The sequence below is a fragment of the Sturnira hondurensis genome, unplaced genomic scaffold (assembly GCF_014824575.4).
Source record: "Sturnira hondurensis isolate 20B ecotype Veracruz unplaced genomic scaffold, ASM1482457v3 Scaffold0002840, whole genome shotgun sequence".
Lineage (NCBI taxonomy): Eukaryota > Metazoa > Chordata > Mammalia > Chiroptera > Phyllostomidae > Sturnira > Sturnira hondurensis.
In genome coordinates this window covers 2,722,769-2,745,077 of record NW_028075471.1, presented here as the reverse complement: position 1 = coordinate 2,745,077, position 22,309 = coordinate 2,722,769, and the positions used below count along the sequence as shown (strand labels likewise).

General features: G+C 35.3%; 1 protein-coding gene across 1 annotated transcript in view; it reads left to right on the top strand.

Annotated features, from left to right (window-relative positions):
* Window positions 1-22,309, top strand: part of ERC2 (ELKS/RAB6-interacting/CAST family member 2) — a 669,672-nt gene that overhangs the window by 165,585 nt on the left and 481,778 nt on the right. The window contains exons 6-8 of the mRNA XM_037041287.1: window positions 3,877-4,017; window positions 7,059-7,199; window positions 21,463-21,656. Of these exons, the coding sequence (XP_036897182.1) occupies window positions 3,877-4,017; window positions 7,059-7,199; window positions 21,463-21,656 (476 nt within the window). The remainder of the gene's footprint in view (window positions 1-3,876; window positions 4,018-7,058; window positions 7,200-21,462; window positions 21,657-22,309) is intronic.

Here is a 22,309-nt window from a genome sequence, read left to right as displayed (position 1 = left end):
AGCAATGAAGACTAAGAGCAAACAGAGCAATTTATTTAGAGGGAATTTTCTAAAGGTGCCACAACCACAATGCTAATGTATTTGAAAAACCTAAAATCATTGGATAAGAAATGTCAAGGTTTTCTATCAAAGGACAAAGAATAGTGGATTTCAGTATTTATTCCAACAGGTATCAAACTTCTGTGTACATCCTAATATCTTACTCTATCCAACAAAGCTATCATTTAGAACTGAAGGACAGATAAAGTGCTTCCCAGATAAGGTCAAGTTAGAGGAGTTCATCATCACCAGTCTCTTATTATATGAAACATTAAAGACTTATCTAAGAAAAAGAAGCTAAAAACTATGAATAGTAAAATGACAACAATCTCACAACTATCAACAACTGAACCTACAAAACAAAACAAACTAAGCAAACAACTTAAACAGGAAGAGAATCAGAGAAATAGAGATCACAGGGAGGGCTATTGGCAGGGAGGGGGTGAGAGGAGAAAGGGGGAAAAGGTACAGGGAATAAGAAGCACAAATAGTAGGTGCAAAATAGACAGGGAAGGTTAAGAATAATATAGGAAATGGAGAAGCCAAGGAACTTACATGTATGACCCATGGACATGAATCAAAGGTCGGGGGGAGTCTGGGTGGGAGTGGAGGAGAATAAAGGGGAGAAAAAATGAGACAACTCTAATAGCATCAATGCCCAGTGATTCTGATGCATGTGGTCAGAAAAGCATACTTTGATAAACATGAAATCTATGCTCTATCGTTTTAAAGATGGGAAAGGGGCTTAGTGAGGTAAAATGACTTGCCCAGAAATAAAATTTAGGAGATGTGCGGCATCACTTGCTACTTCTGAGCCCTGGGAAGGCATCATTAATCAACCTTGGCACAGCTAATTTCTAACTCAGCACTCCAGGAATTCACTTATGCTCAAGGTTGGCCTTTTGTTGCGACCTTGTTGCCTACCCTGTATTATCCCAAGGCTACTCAGCTCACGGATGATGGAGTAGGACTAAATCTCAGACCTTCTGATATTTGTGCTTCTGACATCAATATCTCCTTAATGGCATTTCCCTCACCAGTTCTTAATTTTATTCACATATAATTGAATAAATCTTCTGGAACAAGGCATGGTGGAAAAATAAAATTATTTATTAACAATTATAGATTCATAAGAACATTGAATTACTGGCTGTCTTTTGCCCAGTGACCTGAACCCATTAGGCATTATTCCCCATTCCACTTGGGTTATTACATCCCAGGGAGTGTGTTACTTTTTAAAAAATTTCCAGGAACTTATTCACATATTCAGACTTTGAAAACAAAAATGCCACTTAGCAAGTTAAGATTGAGTATGACATCGTTCTAGGATTGACACACAGAAGCTCAAGAGACAGAATGCATGGTGTTTATAAAGCTGGTCTCCCAAGCCTTGCTGTGGCCACACACTAGATAAGCAGTTAAGAAAGCCAGATAGCAGCCAGCGCTGGAGGCCACTGCAATTCAGTTCCCACCCAGTGATAAAGCACAAAGAGATTAGACCTGTGCAGGGCCAGATGAGTGCGCAAGGAACACTTGCCAATGCAAATAAGACTAAAACAAGAACACATTGTTGGAATTTCTACAAGTTAGCTGTTAATCAAGTAGATCATGGCATATTAAGGCTTTTTAACACATGTTTTTGACATCTGGCCCTGTTTGGCTGACAGTTAAATTAGTTTTGTGATTGACGGAGAAATATTTTGGAGTATTGAATCATCAATAACACTTAAAAACGTTATACTGCTTGCTGATGTTTTTTGTCATCAATGCCCAGTCAATAGTACAAGGGCTTAGAGCAACTCAACCTTGTTTCCAAATGACTCTGACACCTTCTGGATGTTAAAACACGTACTTAATTTCATTTCCCTTCCTTTGAAGACAAGATGATTCCTACGCTGAGTTCTTATTTCTTCCATCAGCCTTTTTAATTGCCTGTTGTATGCCAGACAGTTTGCCCAGTCCTTTGGACTGGAGTGCTGCCCTTGGAGAAGCTGGCCCGGGAGGGTGAGCATGCAGTAAACCGTGGGCACAGTGCTGAGTGGGAATAAATGCCCCACCATAGGGCCAAAGTGACTTTTGGGAGGGATATCAAATAGTGAGGTGACAAGGTCAGTTTGGGGCTTTAAAAATGTCACCCCAACAACCCTGTGGTAGAAGTGATGAAATGGAGAAGGCCTGTTGGCCAGATGACCAGTCATGAGGCTTTTGTAATAAGTGTAGGCAAAAGGCAGTGAGGGCTCATTTGCTGAAATCATGGAAAGCCCTCGAGAGACGTACCGTACACTGAGGCCATATCTTTCTTCTGTAGGTCACGTAATCATCCACTCTCCAATGTCACAGACAAAGTCAAATAGGACTGTTGCTGGAATCAAGAAGAAACAAATATAGGCAATTAATAGGCTCATTTTTTCTATTTTCACTCCCCCTGTCATAATGATGTACTTCACCTTAAAGTAGCAAAAACAGTAATGCTACTCTTTCCCCCCTGAAAACATTAGATACAAACATTATTGTTGTTGAGGTATAGCAGTTGCTTCCCTGGGAATCCTTAAATCACAGACCAAGTGTTCAGACTAACTTTCCTCTGCTCTAAACACTGTTCTACAGTTGTCTTATGTATCAGGAGCTGTCTTTTACTATGTACTTATAAAAATATAGAAGATGGTATCAGAATATTGAAACATCATTGTTGCGCCAATATTTTTTAATGACGACATCCAAAAGGAGGTTCAGATATGTGTTGGGTAATTTGAAACCAACTTTAGAAATCTAACTCAAACTTTTTCCAAGTGGAATTTTCTTTTAAAATAGAAGGTTCTTATTTTGATATCGGCAAGGTTGTAACAGTTTAGGAAAAATGACTACCAGAGTAGTATTTTTATTTCAGTAGGAAAGTCAAGGGCAGGCAGGTCCTCAGATCTCCTTGAACGTCTCCAGGCATTTGTTTGTGTCGGTGTGGTCTCAGGGACTTGGCTAAGACTAAGAGAGCTTTGGATGTCAGGGTGGGCCTTCTGTTTATGAGCTGGGTCACCCTTGATGAGTCAGCTGGTCTTTCTGTGCCTGGGTTTCCTCAGTTCTACACTATTCCCAGTAGCAGTGCTTCAGACCTGGCAGTTGGGATGAAGACTAGGTAAGTGGGGCACATGCCTCATGTGTAGTAAGCTCTCAATACAAGAAAGCTTCAATGTGAACTTTGCTCAAAGTCAGGCAGTGTTTTGGAGTCTTTACTCACTGCCAATAAGCCACTGGGAAAATTTGGAAGCAAATAAACATCTTCTGACACATTGGGAAACCACTTATACAATGAGCTCATTTTCATTTTGTTTCGAGTTCTCACTGTGAGTCAGTCCTCAGTCCTGGGTGGTGGAGGTCCTGCCCTGCTCCAGTCCCCTTCCCAGTCAGAGAAGAGTCTTCAGAAACCAAGGAAAGTCTTTTTGCATCAGGTGGGAAAGCCAAGCAAGGAGGGTAGAGCCACGAGTTTGCTTCTGCTTCTTTCCTTGCCCAGACAAGGCTTTGGCAGGTCCAGGGTCTTGGTGCCTGAACCTCCCTTTTTGGGGACTGCTTTTGAAATTTTCTAAGTACCACGAACCAAAACAGCCTCAGAGCTTGATCATTAATGTCCCTTACAACTCTGTGATGCTGACTTTTATGAACAGGCGAAAAGCTGTGTTCTCTGCTATGCCTCTCTTCATAAACCAATTTTTTAAATAATATTTATGTGTATTGATTCTTATAGGGAATTTCTTACATGTATTGCCTCATTTTGTAGCATATCTTGGCATATGACAAGGTGAGAGACAGGTTCTCACCCCTTCTTTTTTGACAATTGCCTCACAGGAAAGAATAATTGAACGTTTGAAAGAACAGCGAGAGAGAGATGATCGGGAAAGACTAGAAGAGATAGAATCTTTCCGAAAAGAGAACAAAGACCTAAAAGAGAAGGTCAATGCTTTACAAGCTGAACTGACTGAAAAAGAGGTGAGTTTGGAAAAACAAATGAACTTGAACCATATTGATGGTCCTCATAAAACTGTGTTTATGGTAGCTTCAAGAGACCAGAGACTTAATTTGAGGAACAGTGTGCAGATTTGGGGAACATAGTTACTCCTACTTTGTAAAGCTGTGTGAATTCAAAGGAAAACATTTACTGTAACTCTCTTCATCGGTGATGCTCAATACACATCTTCTCTTCTAACTGCACAGGATGGAGCTCCTTAAAATTCTTCTGGATGTCTTATCACATTTGTGTGGCTTAGAAGATTCTGTATTTTTTCTGTGTCCATTGACATTTTGTTGGAAATAACAAAAGCATTACTACTAATAATAGCAGCTCCACTTTATTGAAGGCCTTTAACATCCTAATTCTTGGGCTGGGTGATTTACGTTCATCTGTGCTTCCGGGGATAACTCAGTATCCCCGGCTTAAGAGATTTGGTCCCAGGCTGGACACAAAAGGTTAAATATGGCTGCTCTTCTGGGACATTATTTTCATGTTATAGTAAAAATTTAAAACAATATTTTCACATTAGAGCAAATGTGGAAACCAAAACAGATCTCACTTTTTTCAGTAAAGCAATATACTTTAAAGAAACTTCTTATTGGGGGTCATGGAAAGAATGCTTTGGGTTTTAGCCCCCTATGCTGAGATACACCTATAACCCCTTAGTTTACTTAGGGATACTTCACTGAAGAGGTTTGAGAAGCAGCAATGCACATTATTTTATTCAATTGTCAAAACTCTGACATATGTGCCATTGTCTATCACTGGTCCCTTCACCCTTATCCCCCACCACCCTCCTGGCAGGAAATGTCCATCTGCTTTAGGGCTGGTACAGGTCCTTTCACTCTGCGGAGTTTTGATAATTCTCTATAAATTAGGAATCCAAGAGATAATTCTCTGCATTAGGAATCCAAGAAAGGAGGAATTGATGAATAATAGGAATTTCAAGGAAACTCAGAAGCAAAATTTGTACTCCCTAAAATTTAGATGTAAAATTTAAGTTTTTAGACAGGAGATTATTGTTTTGATATGAAAATAAAGACTATAAATCCTCTTTCTACGATTTCCCTGCTAAATGTAACTCGGGGGGATCCGTGATTACTATAGTCGATACGTGATAGACGGCTTTGACTCATTGCAGCCACTGATTGCAAATGCTATTCATGGGTTTGTTCCTTAAAAAGTACACACACACACACACATCTTATTGAAAAGAGATTTTGATGGCATGGTGGAGCATAAATTTTAAATGAAAATAATTTTATAAACAATGCCTACAGTGTATGAATTTCAGACAGGCATTTCAGCGAACATTTATTGTTCCTGTATAATAATGTGTCTGCCAGTGGGCTGGGTGTGTCAGTCAAGCTTCCACTAGAAAAACAGAACTGTATTAAGAAATTTATTGCAAGAAATAGGCTTACACAGTTATGGGGGTTGGCTAGGCAAGTCCACAATTCATAAGGCAGGACGTCAGGAAGGGCAGGCTAGAAATTCACAGATGGTAGCTGACCTGCTGTTCACAGGTGGAATTTCTTCCTTCTCTTAGTTCTTCTGCTCTTAAGGCCTTTCAACTGACAGGATCAGGCCCACCCACATTATGGAGAATTGTATCCTTTACTTAAAGTCAACTGATTGTAGATGTTAGTCACATCTACAACCCGACTTCACAGCAACACCCAGATCAGTGTCTGACTGAATGCCTGGGGAAGAGAGCCTAGCCAAGTTGACACATGAAGCTGTAACACCCAGCAACGTAAAAGCTGTCAAGAAAACAACATATAATTGTCAGCAGGGAGTTGATAACTTAGATGGGGTGATGATAATCTTTACCATGACAAAATGCCAGGATTATAAGAACCTTTATTATTTCTGGGGGAGAAACATGATAAAAATATTGATATTTGAGTTGGGTTTGAGATCTGTATCTCCCTTTAATACATTGGTAGCATTGGAGAAGACACCCAGCTTACGTGAGCTTTAGTTTCCTTACCTGAAAAATAAGAATGGCTAAGCTGTCCCTTAGAGGGTTACTAGGTGGGCTGTCTGCTGGGTGATGGTGGTAGTGTCTTCATCAACAAGGTCATCCAGATGTGAGGTGTTAGGCAACATCATCTACAGAGAGAGCACTGTGTGCTCAGTGTCTTCCTGTGTGTTGAAAATGGATATAAAGGAAATGCACAACATCTGCTTTTAGGTGAAACCTGAACACTTTAGTCACATAGTTAGATGTTGCTAATGTTTCCATATTTAGTGATGGACCTTGCTATCCCAGCTAGCAAAATTATGCTCTGTGATATATGCAAGCCTTTATTTATTTATTTAGTTTAGTTTAAAAATTTCAGACTATACAGGGGAGCTTTTGGTTCCTGGGTGGGAATGATGAATGGAAGAATTTAGGTAACCCCATGTCTGAATTGGAGAGGCTCATTGTATCCACTGAATCTGTATTTACAAAGGATTGGAACATAAAGTCTACTCTAAAGTTTAAAATTTATCTTTGATTACACAAAAATGTTTGAAAAACCACTGGCCAGTTGTCTGTTAAAGAAAGGGAATTTTATCAAAACTTAATAGGGTGTTTTATACTTGATTTTCCCTGAGAGGGAGGGTGGGAAAGCACTAAAGTCAGTATTTTCTTTCATATTTGTCTTAGAGCCTGCATGACCTGACAGCAATAAATGTAAATGGAAGGTTCAGGGTGTCTGTTTTACCATGACATGTAAAGACCACCTTGGGACTTACATCATTAGCATGGCTTTGAGACGGGAAGCATGCATTTACTGACTGCACCACTTGGTCACATTTGATTGTGTTGCAATTAGATCCTGCTCAGTTCTGTAAGCTGGCCAACTGTAATTTCCGGGCCAAAGCAGACTATTGTTACCCTAGTAAGACTATATTTACTCATTTGTCTGATGCACACTTTATTGCTACATATAGAATCAATGTATTCAAATAGAAGATATTGCTAGTAGAAATTGCAGTGTTTTACTTACTAGTGTTCTCTTCCTTTTAGTCTAGTTTAATTGACCTCAAGGAACATGCATCTTCGTTAGCCTCAGCAGGGCTGAAAAGGGACTCTAAATTAAAATCTCTAGAAATAGCCATCGAACAAAAGAAAGAAGAATGTAGCAAACTGGAGGCACAGTTAAAAAAGGTAAGTCAAGCCTAAGGGGGGAAATGCTTATTTTATAATGAATTACAAAATGGGAAAGCAAAAGAAAAAAAAAACCTTATCTTTTGCTGTCTGCTGATAAAAGAATTAAACACCCTTTATGCCTAAGAAGTCTGCATCAAATCTGTCTGTGAACCTGGAAAATTATCTTAGGTTTCCTGTCTGAAAAAAAAAACTTGAAAAATGCACGAAAATAGTTGTGGAAGTAACAAATATAAAAGCCAGCCATCACTCTCTGGGCAAATCTCAACTATCAAAAAAGATAAATGGAAATTTGCAACAAACCAAAGAATCCAGGGGCTCAATTACACATTGATAAACTTTTTCTTCTTTTAGAAATAGGTCATTTCTATTGGAGTTTTGCAAAATTTACCTGATGACATTAAATTTCTAGAAGTTCTCCAAAATAGTCAAGTCCCTGGAATACCTGTGGGATAAGTATTTATACTTGACCTGAAATGGCCCTAATTTCTAAGAAAGCTTGTTTTATGTAAAAGGCTTTGAGAAAGAATGCAGGATATTCATACTGCAGCATTGACATGTTTTCTCTGAACTGGACGTTTTCGTGGAGTACATTTCCAGTCACGCATTGTTCCTTTGACTTTGCCCTGTGTTGTTTGGTATGTCTGCATTCATTGTGTACATAAAACTCATAACATTATGAGTTTAAGCATTTTGTTTCCCTTTGATGGCTTATAAATTTATACAAAGGAGATAAAACTCTAAAAATTTGACTATGTATATTTCATAGCACATTGGAATGGGGATTTATTTGCTAAAATTATGGAAATCTATGATATGGATGATAGGATGTCAAAGCATTTATGTCCTTGGAGAAATTATTCTGGATATCTTAAAATTTAATATTCTATTTTGTATTGTGTAATATATAACTGAAATGTGATTATACTGTATTCACTTTACCATGGAATTTTAGGAAGTCGTCTTGAGAAATTTCACACTAATAAAGTCTCCTTACCAATACAGAAAGATATATATACAAATCAAATCCCTTTGCAACAAAATAACAAGAAAATCTGTATTGCAAAATCTATTTTCCAATGTATCCAACAATTCACTTTTTTTCAAGAAATATCTAGTTAAGCAGGAATCTTGAACAGTAAATAGAAGAATTTCGATTGCTTATTAGAGAGTATTTAAATGGAGATTGACTTAGATATTTATGCACTGGGTGTATGATACACATTCTTGACATATATATAAATATGTCCTGCAATGTTATACATGCACATGCATGTCAAGAAATGTACTTTTTCTTTATCCAACAGTTTTGTGATTATAGAGCAGGCTCTATGAAGATCATAAACATAACTCTGTGAAAAGAGAACTTCATTGGCTTCCTTTGGTGGTCCTTGGTACTATCTTACCTCAGTTGTATTGCGCTGAGTCCTGAAGAAGGAGGACCTCAGATAGACTTGGTCATGATAGATCTCCTACATCAGCTCCAAAGAGCTCTTATGCAGATGATGGCACTCCATATATTATTTTTCTAGATGTCCTCCTTTTTAGTGAAAGTCATTTATGGAATTTGAAATGCTATAGTAATTAAAAGGAAAAGATTCACATAGTGATGCTTATAGTTTCCATGAATATGACTTGACTAGTTTAAAAATCAACATCTATTCAATTTAATTGAGTTTCTTTCAGAATAGCTATGGTTTGCCCAAGAAATCATTTCGATTATGTGATTTCCTTTGACTCACAGGTAGACACCATATACTGGACTTCACAAATCAAATTCTGTAAACATCTTAGCATTATTCCTGAGAATATTTTAATAGTCTGCCATATCACTAGAATTAAAGTAACCAATATGGTTATCTTACTGTAAAGGACCTACTTAATTTATGAAAAGATAACTTATTTCTAAGTATATAAATAATTGTTGCTTATACCATCTCCTAAATGCATAGTACAGTGAGATTAAATAAGGTAATTATAATTTAAATATTTTCATACCTAGCCTGCAGATGCTATTTTGTTATTTTTGGCTCTCTAGCATCAACTCAATTCAAAAGTTTAAAATACTTTTTCTAGTAGTCTTTAATTTCTGCTAATAAATAGTTCCATAAAAACCTCAAGTACCCATCACCTTAAAAAGAATTGAGATCTACATGAAATATTTGAAAATATAAGCCAACAGTATGTGAATATACATATAAACACATCATTTACTCATGGAAAAATAAGCAGCTATAAAAGCTTAAGGAGTGTCTGGGCCTCCCTTTAAATAAAAGGGTATGTGACTTGTGAATAAAATATAAAGGGTTACTAAATGAAAGCTGAAAACATAATAGTTTTATTATGTCATAAATAAACCATGAATTCCCAGTGGACTTTTGCTCAAAATTTGTGAGCGTCCAGGTATTTTTGCCATAAAATCTACACAATGTAGATGTGTTTAGCTGAACAGAAACCTTGTCTGACAGTGACAATGGCATCCAAATGGAGATTTAAATTTGTTTTTTATCTTATAAACAATTCTTGAAATTGGTAAAGTCATTTTATAAAAGTTTGTGGGAAACATTCTTATACATAATTAATTGTTTTTAACCCTTTACTATATGTGTTAATTTAAGACATTTCCAAATATTGATACTTTGTGATGAAAAATGTTTATAAGCAGAAAATAAACTATTTGTTATATATTCTGTCTGGCATCTTAAAAAAATGCAATGAAATGTTCACACATGAGGAAATCTTTACTGATAGGTTGATAAAATGGTCCTAACCAAATAATGCATAACTACTAGTTCTGAGTGTGCTGTATAAATTAGTGCCTTCATTCATCAAAATAGACACCTAGGAGAAGAACCAATTAGTGTTAATATTGATCAATTTGTCTTTCAAGACTATTTGGTGTTCAATATGTGGGTATAAATTTACCTTACATGACTGACTAGAAATCAATTGAGAATCAACAACAATTTGAAATGTTATGATTTATGCTCTCTTTAAAAATGTTATTTTCCAACTAATATTGTCTTTGAGGAAGTTATTTTTTAAACCATGGCAAAATTACTATTTATTTTATTAAAGTTGATCAAACAAAAAAAATTCAGGCTCTTCAAAGGCACATGTCTTAGAGTAAAGCAAAGTAAACATTTTCTATAATATTTTGCCTTCTATACCTTGATGTTGATCCCCAAATTAATAATGTAGTTATTTAATATATATAAGTTAACAGTGCTATTTAAAATAATATTTAGAGTAGTTAAATCCACAAATATTTAACTCTTTTACACAAAATAGACAGGAGAGCATTTCAGATTCTTAAGCACTTAGAACATAATAGGATAGCTAGTAAAAATGATATTTTTTACTGATTATGAACTAACAGTAGGACCTGGTAATGAGCAATGGATAATACTGTATTTTGGTTCCCTTTGTTTTTCCTGTTCACTTAAATTTTTACTTCCCCCATTCACTGTTGATCCTGTAATCTCTTGCTCACGGGTTTTTTGCTATTGCTAATCTGCTGTTTGCTGATCTATGTTTTTCTAAAGTTAGACTGAATAGAAAATTCAGGCTTGTGTTAATCTAAAAGAAGAGCTATAAATTCAATGATAAGATTTAATTAATCTTTTATTATTACCATCTTTGAAGTTCGGGTAATAAATTGCAAACTTGGCCAAAAGTACTTCTTCTGATTCATTGCTAGAGGCCAGCACTTCATGTATCATCAAAAGTGGACAGCTTTCTTTATTTCATGGGTTATTTAACTTGAGAAAGGGAAAGTAACACAAACCTTATATTTCTTATTCCAGCTATTCTTTTCTAGGAGCCAAAGTCAACATTTCTATTTCCCTAGAGCCTCTCACTTCCACTGTGGAATGTTTAGAAACTGAAATTTCTTCTTTTTTAACGACCAGTCGTCTGTGCAAATGCACTGGATTTGTTGAGCTAATGCTGTTTTTCTGGATCTTTCCTTCTTTCCCTGTCTGTGCTTCAATGCTTCCCCAACTTTGCAATGTAGCAAGCTGAGCAGTTGTTCAATCAGATGTACAACCCAGTAAGTCATTCCTGAACGTTGCCGCTGTAACATATCAAAGCATGAGGATCTATTGATCACATGTCACGGTGTGCTATACTGGGGAGTTTTTGAAATTATTTGAGTCGCTTCCCATTTCCATTTTGTCAGAAGAAATAGCCTGTGCATCATCCACTGCCATTTCTTTTGAATGTGAAATTTAAAAACTAGGAAGTCAGGGAAATATTGCCAGCTTGGCTATTACCTTCTTCACCTTCACTTCAAGTCTAAGGCTATAGAAAAGCAGAGGTCAGCAGCAGATCTAGGCTCATGGAATTCTTTTTTTTTTTTTAAGATTTTATTTATTTATTTATCTTTAGAGGAGAAAGAGAGAGGGAGAGAAACATCAATGTATGGTTGCCTTTTGTACATCCCCTGCTGGTAGTTAGCCTGCAAGGAACCGACCTGCAACCCAGGCATGTGCCCTGACTGGGAATCGAACCGCGATCGTCTGGTTCGCAGGCCCGCGCTCAATCCACTGAGCTACGCCAGCCAGGGCGGAATTCTTTTTTAGATCCTTAAATGCATACTTATCTAGCAAACAACTCAATGTGTTACATTCAAATGGTGGAAATGAAGATAGGTTTAGATTTTAAAAAAGGGCATTGGTCTTCGAGATTGGTAAATGCCTAACATTATTGTGGGTTTTGTAAGAGTTAAAAGCATGTCATTTGGCTGAGGACACGCTAAAATATAGCCTCTTAATAACAGATAGTAACAATTCTGATTATAGCTTAATAATACAAAAACAGGTTACTACTAAAAATACATGTAAAATGGTCAGGATGCCATCACTGATTTTTTTATCCTAGTGATGACAGTCATGCATTAATATGAAGATGTTTATTTGTTTCTTTAACATATCAAAGGAAGGCTATTTTTGTTTGTTTGTTTTGCCAACTGAAGAGCCTTACTGGGAGAAATATTACATAAGGGTGGCCAGAATTTGTTATTTGGCAGATGTGATCTGAGCCATCATGAATTCTAATTACCTCCTGTTTATAAATTCCCATCACAGGGAACAGGAATAGCATGGGTAAAGGAAACAATTCAGCCAACAACTTTTTGTTAAGCCACTGCTGCAGAATACATACCACATGATAACATGAGATGCTTGGGCGTATTTAATTAGATTCAGGCTCCACACTCCAGTCTTCAAAACAAATTTTGTTTTTGTGAACTGTGGGAGCATCTTCATTAACCTCTTTCCCTAAATATGATTTTTAGCAGAGCAGCAAAAATAATCCGTATTTCCTTTCTTTTAACATTTTCATGGCAGTATTAATAAGCAAGCTCAAGACAGTAGAGTGATGGGGTGGAAATGGGGATAGCTGTAATTAAACAACAATAAAAAAAACCCCAAAAGACAGTAAGGAGGTGAAGAAAGACAAATAAGGATGGGGTACCTTCAAGCTTGAAAATTGACCATGGGAAAAATTTAGTGTTTTCTTTAGATAATTTAAAAAAGATATAAAGTAATCCACTGAAATAGTTTCATGCTTGCTAGTTAAGGACGGTAAGAAAACCTAAGTATGTCACATTTTGGATGTGTGCGGAACACATGGGGAGGACTTGTTTGCAGCAGCTTAGATTTACCAGGCCCATGATAGGAGTTCACCAACCCTGTTGGACTTTAGTTGGGCAGGTAGGGCCAAAAAATGGCTCTGATAACTTTTAGGCCATTTCCAGAGATATTGATGACATGGCTCTTACTGGACTTTGCCTAATTTACCCCAATGTTGGGTCTCCAGGGTGTAAAAGCGAACCTTTCAGTCTTGTAGGTAAGTAATTCAAAGGTCATTGACTGACTTTTCTCCCTGAGTTAATTAAGCTGACCCACTGTTTTGGCATCCTGGGAATATAGCCAAACTCTCATGATGTTAACTGTCTATCTGCAGATATTCTTGGGGTCCCATTCTTTTTGGAGGCTGATAGGGATGCAATGTGATGGATTTTCTATCCTCAATAGTCTTTTAAAAAATGACTATGTTTTTCTGGTTATAAAAATAATATATGGCCACAGTGGAAGGACACAGGAGAAAAATAAAAATAACAGAACATCCCACTTCACAGAAACAATCACCAGGAACTTTCAATTTGTTCCTGACTCAGACATCTTTTTGTTATTGTTCTCTCCTCTCTCCCTTTCTCCCCTTCTTTTTTCTTCCCTTGCTCTTCCTTCCCTCCTTTCCTAACGTCTTTATTGAGTTTTAGATACTATTTTTAATAACATATCAGAATTTTCTTATATAATTAACTGATCTGCCACAACACTATGTTAATGGTTATTCCACTCTATTTTCTCATTTTCCAAATGTGGGTCATTCCTTTCCTCTTTTGTGTGTGTTTGCCAATATAAACAATATTCTGAAGAACATCTTTCCATATTAATTTTTCCATTTCTCTATTTTTTTATAGAGTAAGTTTCTGGCCAGTGATTTTAAAAAGCTCCCAATAGTTCTTGCTATTTGCATTTTAGTGAAGTTCTATTAAGTCACATTTCTTCCGGCACTGAGTAAAGGCAGCATTTTTTGACTTGGGGTGGTGAACACACAACATAGCCTACAGATGATGTATTGTGGAATCGTGTACCTGAAACCTGTATAATCTTGTGAACCAGTGTCACCTCAGTAAGTTCAATAAAAAGGAAAAAATAAAGGCAGCTTTTTCTGCCACACCCCTGCCAACACCAAGAACCATTATTGTACATAACTGTGACAAATGCATATATCAATTTTTTATTTTTCTTTTCCTTTCTTTAATTACTAGTGTGGTTGAGGTTTTAAATAAATTAATTAGCTATTTGTATTTTTTCTGTAAAGTGTTCATTTAAATCATTTAAGTACTTGTTTTTGAGTTTACTGTTAGTTTTTCATTGGTTTCCATGAGTTCTATGGTTTGGATAGAACCTTTGTCAAATTTGTAGCAAAGTTATGTTTAACTTAAATTTTTTTACATAGAGAACTATTTTTAGGTTCCTGTGTTTCCCTTTTAGATTTCCTTATTACCTTTATACTTAGAAGTCACTTCTGATTTCAAGAATAGATACTCAGTTATATTTAAAAAAAGTTAATGTTAGTTTTTACATCAATTATACTACTTTGCCTAACTTTATTTTATTTTGATACATGTTGAGTGATGAGGCTCCAACTTTACATTTTCCTCAGTGGATCAACTAATGATCCAAATGTTCTTTAACAAAAATCTTTTTATCTGTTGATTCTGATACTATTTTATTGTATAGTAAGTTTTCGTATAGGCAAATATATTGGTTTCTGAGCTCTTGTTCATTTTTATCAATGTCAGTTGCTTGTTGGGTCAGAATTTTAATTATTGCGTCTTTATAATATTTTTAAACATCTATTGAAACAAATTCTACCCCAATTCTTTCTACTTTTCAGGTTGTCTTGTTTTAACGCTCTTTAATTTTTTACTGTTCCAAGTAAACTTCAGGATTGCCTTGTCAATTAAAAAAACCCAAGTGTTGTCAATTTTAATTTGAATACTATTAAATCTATAAAATAATTTTAGAATGTTTGATTTTTTCAGTATTATTTCTCCCCATTCATGAATTTGATAAAGTTCCTTTATTTATTTATTTATTTATTCTTTTTATTTATTTCACTCTTTTATTTATTTCAGTGATCTTTTACAGTGAATTTTTGATATTTTTCTATTATAGGCCTATTGTATTTCTTTTTAAGCATAGTCCTAAGGATTTCTATATACATAATTTTTAGGTTATTGTTGTGTATGCTGTATTTCTCCTTTTATTTTCTAACCAGTTATAGGTATATATAAAATTTATTTTATTCTTGTATGTTTATTTTCAATATGACCACCCACAAAATTTGTTGAATTATAACTTAGTTGTGCTTGTTAAATAAGACAATTTTACAGTCAGTCCTATGAGTTCATCAATCTAAACTAAATCAGTGTAAATAAGCTTTGAGGTCCTCTTGAGAATAATGTTTTTGTAGAGTAGCAATAAATCTACTTCTCAAAACATTTTTATTAAGTGATGCCCTGTTGCCATTTCATAGGAATCTAAAATTTTGCCTCTCTATCCTTATTCCTTCTTATAACAATAACAACCTTCCTGCAGCTTAACTACTTGTCTTCACTCCTGGAGGGATTTTGTCTTGTCATTATAAGCACTGTGCCAGTTACCTTCAGTTTACCTTATTTTCTTCTCTTAGTTCTTAACTCTAGACAAATAATATGGTTTATTTCATCATTCTCAAATACCTTCTTTGCTGTGGTCTTAGTGTCTGGAGATGGTATCTAGAATTCTCTTATACATTTTAAATAAATCTTTAGACCTCTGAGTCCTCAGTTCAGTGCTTTCTATAACATCCTCCTTGCTACAAGGCAAGTGACTGATCTGGAGGCACTGGATGGAACCCTGCTGCTGGCCAAGGCACACTCTGGTGTTCCCACACAATATGCGGTCCTCCTCCGGGCCCTCGCCCCCACCTAGTCGCTATCCATTGAAATCCTATCTCTTCTGCAAATACTTCTTTTGCAGGGCTCACATTTTATATAAGAAAAAGATGAGGCATTTTTCCAGTCCAGTGGGGAAAAAAAATCTTGTTAACGATCAGTGAGGTCTTTCCAATTTATGCACATCGTGTAAGACTGTGTAATCCCAGGAGCATGATGGTCTGAATTATATATCCTTCCACAGTCTTTGCCTGAGTATAATGGTTTATTTTTATGATTTTTAGCCTATTCTTGAAATTTAGTTGGTTCACTCTTGGACTGGAAAACTACAACTATTTAAGAGATAATTCAGGACATAGAGCATGTACAAATACACACATGCACACACATGCTTCACACTTGAAATGACACTAAGATTTGAAGTTATATGTTTTGTTTCAGAACATCCAGGTAATTACCTCCAGTTTTCTACATTGCAAATTTTAAGAGGTTCCATAGTTTAAAGGTATTACCTTAACAATTACTTTTATTTGTTTGCTTGAAGGGTCTTAAAAAGTGTTAAGTATACCAGTTGATTCTTTTTCATTTTGTATATGTGACATTAGAAAAACTATTTTGATGATTTGTTTATATTTATTTATAAATATCCTATTTGTTCCATCAATAATAAGAAATTTCTTTTAGGAATAGTTATAATATGCATATTGTAACCATTCTGGATGTACATAGCTAGATTATTGAAAAAACAATTTTCTATAGAACTAGATAGTGAGAATGAGCCAAAGACTCATTCTCATTAGTTCACAAATGTATTATTTAGTCTCAGCTATTATGTTTGGTATTAATTGATTGGGTTTAAAATAAAATTAAAAAAATTATATGTTAGAGTTGCGTAATAACCCTTAAAACTATATTTTAAAAAGTAAGATTTTGTTCATAACTCAGAATATGTGAAGATTATAATTTCTTTTAGAATATTAAAATCAAATATGTTTAAAGCAGTTTATATAGCCTGCTCTGCTATTAAGATATTAAAGGAGTGTTAAAGCTCAGTTAACAGACACTAAACTCCTACAGGTGTTGCAATGGAGAATCATATTTTTACAGAGAATATATTTAGCAAATTATTGCTAAAACCCAGAAACCATATGAAAGACAATTCATCAGATTCATTAGTTAGTGTTCTGCTTGCACTTTATGGTCATGCCTAATTTGTTTGAGAGACATGATTTTTTTAATTTTAATTTAATTTAATTTTTTAAAGATTTTATTCATTTTTAGAGAGAAGGGTGGAGAAGGAGAAAGAGAGGGAGAGAAATATCAATGTGTGGTGAGAAACATGGTTTTTTATTAAGATCACTAGGGCCCATTTCAAAGAGAGAATGTCATACAGTTCATATTATAATTGAATATTCCCTGCCTAGTTTCACAGCAGGTTTCTGGACCAAAGTTAATGCTTTCATTCCCAGGTACTTGGAATGAAGGACTGTCATTTTACTGAAAGTAATCAATGACCAAGTTTCCCATGAAGAGTGTAAATAAACTTGTAATTTGTTGTATCGATACTATCAATACCTGGTTTTAGCTACTTTTTGCTCTTAACTTTGATTTATGTATAGTATTTATCTAAAATTTTGCCTTATTCCTGAAATAATTATAAATTCTTTCATTAAAATAACCACTAGCTATTGTTATGTACTACTTGTCCCCAGTCATGACCAGATTTTTCCTTTGTGCTTGATTCAAGCTTTCAGAATACACATCAAAATACCAAGTCCTGTCCTTATTAGTGAGACTCCAAACTTTATTTTGATTTTTCACATTTGTGGGGAAATTTTCTCACATGCGAAAATTCAAGAGACGTAATTGAGGGATGCTCAAAACTTTCTGATCTAATACGTTATATAGACACGTCTGAAGTATTCTCTTGCCAATATTCTGTGTTTCTTATAGAAACACATCTTATAGATGCTTGAGAGTTGCTCTAGAGGTTACCAGAAATGCTTTGAGGCAGAGCCAGGTACCTGGATTTTCTCTTAAACTGAGCCATATCATCAGCAAAATTAAATCTCTACAGTTAGAAAAGGGTGCTCATTGATATTCCTTAATGACTGGTGGATATCTGAAAGTGACAGTGTGCTTGACTGTATTTATGGTAAATAAGTTCTGAAATCATTAAAGGAAAATCCACACCAACCCACATTTTCAAGAGCTAAATTCCTAATGAATGGACAAAATTGATATGCCTATGAGAATGGAATGGACAATAGTTTCCTGACCTTTTCAGGGAACTAATTTTAAACCAACAGGTTCATAGGGGAAATAATTACTGTGCATTTTCAGTCTAAACCTTGAATGGGTTAGAATGCCTTGTAGGAATTTGTTCAGGAAATGCTTATTTAATACATCTGTGTTTTTTTCTGCAGTATCTAAAGCACATTAGGCCCAAATCTGTTATGTGCTTTTGATCCCCACTCGGAGCTACCTATCCAGATCAAACAACCCATGATATAATTTGAAAATGCAAAGAGTATTAGAATGCTAGTAAACCACTTTGTTTACTCCATTTTTAGACTAGAGCTCTGGCCTTATAACTTCAAGGAAGCATTGGCTGTGTAAGCTCAGTTTCCTCCAGTGTTTCTCAGTATCACCCCCAAGTCTGTAGATAACAGCATAACACACTCATGCTGTGCTAGTTAACAGTTTCAGCTCACTCTCTGAAAAGTAGTGATTCGGGATGAACAGAGATGATTAGCTGCACTATCTTTCATAGATTCTGTGAAGACTTTTGGCTCCAATACTCAGGCTGGATCAGGGACTCATCAGTGTCAGCTGTGTGAAACTCTCTCTCCCCTGGGTCTTCACCTGGACCCTGGTGTTGTCCCAGAAGCAGCTGTTACTCTCCCATCTTTCTGTGACACTTTCTTATAGCTTTCTACTAACTTAAATGATTTTAAATACTAGCTATTTACACCTTTATTTAATAACCTCTCCAAAAATTCTAGTACCAATATTGAAGGTGGTTTGATAGAAATTATTTTGACCAGAAATGAGTAGATATTGATATAGAGATAGATAGATATATTTAACTCAAAGATAGTTTTGAGGTTATCTATTCCTTTAAAAAGGAGAATCATTAACATCAATGTATATTATCCAACAGACACCTGGCCAGCTGTAAACTTGGCGATGGTCTTTATTTTAATAACATAATCAACTTTAGCACCACAGGAGGCCAACAGTGGTCTAGATTTAGGCATATTTTTTCCTCAGCTTTCTGTTCCTCGAAGATCCCACGAGCCCTTTAGCCACACCCACTTTTTGGGTTGAAAAGACCGCCAGCCTATCTAATTTCACCCCCAAGTTGAAAGCTAGCTTCGGATTGTTATCTTCTCTTTAAGAAGCTAAAATGAGGAATGTGCTCATAAACCTCTAACTGGCAGCTTTCTCTGTAAACCTAGCAGGGAGCTTCTCTAGGGTGTGTGTCATATCTTATCAGTGAAAATGAAATAAACCTATTTACTTCGCTGTGTAACAAGCCCTGTTGATGAGTCTAGGTCTTGCAACCTAGTACTTCTAGTAATTCAATTACTTCTAGTAATTCTTGAACCACGTATTAAAAATTGTGATAATAATCTGAAGAATAAAAATAACCAAAATAAATCACAGTTGGCTGAGCTCCTTGTGAATCTTTAAATCTGCGTGAAGAAAGGCATTTTAACTTGTCAGAATAAACCAATCAAAAATATTTATTCATTTATTTGAGTGTTTCTAGTGGCTCATACCTCAGTTTATTAATTATTTTTTAAAGGTCTAAATGTTGTTGTTTGGATAGTTCAAGAAAAATATCACGAAAAGCTTTTTAGCCTCTGTACAATAATGATAAGGTAGTATACAAGTGGGAGAGAATTAACATGAGAATTTTTGTTTTCTTATTTTCTAGCAATTTAAAAACTGTACTTTTTTAATGGTTTTGCTGTTATAAGAGTAATAAATTGATTCTTATCACCACAAATAGAATTAGTTATATAGAATATTTTCTTTTAAAATAGAATATCTGCTCTACATTTTAAATAGGAGCTTAAATGAATATATTCATTACTACAATTAAAATTATTAGATGAATAAATTCTTAAAGACATATTAGCTTAGTATTTTTTCAGATTATTTTAATTATATTGAAACTGTTTACACTCTATTATAATGAGAACCAGTGTACATACTAAGTAAAGTGAAAAATAACTTTTCTGAGAAATATTGGTAAAAAGGGGTAAACTAGTATCTGATAGTATGTTGAAAATATTATTATATTTTCCTAAGATCTTTTGCATAGTTGTTTTTTCTTGAATAAGGAAATCTTAAAAAGAGTGAAAACAAATTATTCTCCTTCTATCCTCATGCTTAAATAATATGTTACATGCAAAATGCTATCCTAAAAATGATTATTTTGTCATAAAGAAATTTATTTTTATTTATACTAATTTTCGAATTTTTTTTTACTAAATAATTGCAAAGACCGTCAACCTTTTAACAGTAGTATTTTCTAACCATGCATGATTCATTTGACCCCACAGTAGCTGTAGCTTGCTTGCCTTGTTTTTTTCCCTGAGATTAAAAAAAAGGTATCTAAAAACACAACAAGCATTTATTTACTCTCCATAGCAAGACAGCAGAACAATTTTAGTCCTAATGAATTGTTAACATTTTATTATTTCACACATGGATGTTGGATATACATACATAGATGCCTTCTCTGAACTTTCTATGTTGAATGTGCACTGTTGTTAAAACTACTTGTTTTCTCCCTGCCTGCTCTTTGAAGAAGTCAATTAGGAATAATGGGAAACAAGGGGTAGGCAAAACATTGCAGTGCAGTGGTATTTCCATCTGTCTGGGAATATTTCAGCCAAAAGTTTATTTAGGGAAAAAATACATAACACGGTCTTACACACACAAAACCACAAATACTTTGGCTGCAAATGATTCTGCAGTGTTGTTGCTATGTTGTTGCCGTGTCTGTTCTTGTGTGTAACGCTGACATCCCCAATGCATGTGTTTGCAGATTCTCGTCTGTGTGCTTGTTCATGAATTAGCTCAACCTCCTCCTGGTTCAGGTTAAATTTAATCAATAGCACAAGAATTTATGGGTATGACTGTTAGCTGGAAAGCCCTTACTCACTTCCAAGCCTTCCTTTCAAACAACAACTTCTGCTGAAATATCTCAGTGGGATGAAATGTGCCATGATCAGTCAACAAGTCTCTTATATGTTACCTGGTTCTACATATGCCCTTGATGGCTCTTGGAAAAATAATTTAATGCTGTTTTATCTTGGTTTCTCCAGTAATGGAAAAGGAAGCTGTTGGTATGAATCATCTTCTTAACTGTGGGATGATTTGTCTTAGTTCCACTTGACAAATGACCAGGAAGACTTCACAGTCTCTGCCTTCATCATCCCTGAGTTTTTGGCAAGAAAAAAAGCAAAAAGTAGAAACACTTAATGGAACAACAAAATATCGACAGTAGCCGAAACTCTCCAGTGAAATTGTAATATAATTTAAAACCAACATTTTTCTATGGTATCTGGAATGTGCAGCTTTTCTATCTTGCCTTTTAACTGACAGTATACCCATAATTCTTGGTGATTATTATTATTTTTCCTTCAAAGTTAATTTCTGGGCCATTGGTGACTGCACTGCCTTTTATTCTAAATTGTTGTCTTAACTACATTCTTTAAAAATGTAATGTTGAAGGCTCATAATATTGAAGATGACTCCAGGATGAACCCCGAGTTTGCAGACCGAATAAAACAGCTTGATAAAGAGGCATCTTATTACCGCGATGAGTGTGGCAAGGCCCAAGCAGAAGTTGACCGGTTGCTGGAGATCCTCAAGGAGGTGGAGAATGAAAAGAATGACAAAGACAAGAAGATTGCAGAACTTGAGAGGTAAATTTTGCAGTCATGTTGTGGACTGTCAACAGTGAGTGAACACTGATTGCTTAGTTGCCCATCTCAGGTCACAGTGGATTCAGAAGGCACATTCATATTTCAAATTGGAAACCTGTTATGTATGAGGAATATGGCCTATTAGGATGATGTTGTGTTTCTGTGGGATATCAAGAAGGCAATTGGCTTATCTTTTGATGGCTTATGTACTTAAGTGTTTAAGAAAATAATAGTCTAGCATTGGTGCCAGCAAAATGTGTGAGAAGTTAAGGCTTCGACTACCTGAAATCTCAGGGTTTTTTTCTCCTATCAAAGATAAACATTTGTGGTTAAGGTTTTTCTCAAGCAAAGAATATAGAGAATTATACAGTAGTTGGGAATTTATTCTAGATGGGAAAGGATGAGGCGTTCATGGCCCTCCAGTGTTTTCTGGTACACAACAGATCCATCTCGGGATTTGTTTTTGAAAAGGACCTTGTGACATTTGATAAATAAATCTGTTTGTAAATGGTCTAAGACAGGCCTACCTGACAACCAATTCTGTCTAAAAACAAAGAGGGTTATATTGGGGTTCCAGATTATGTAGATTTTTAGATAAATCATATCCATACTGTATTTATGTATAGTATAGACTCTAAAAATAAGATTTCTAT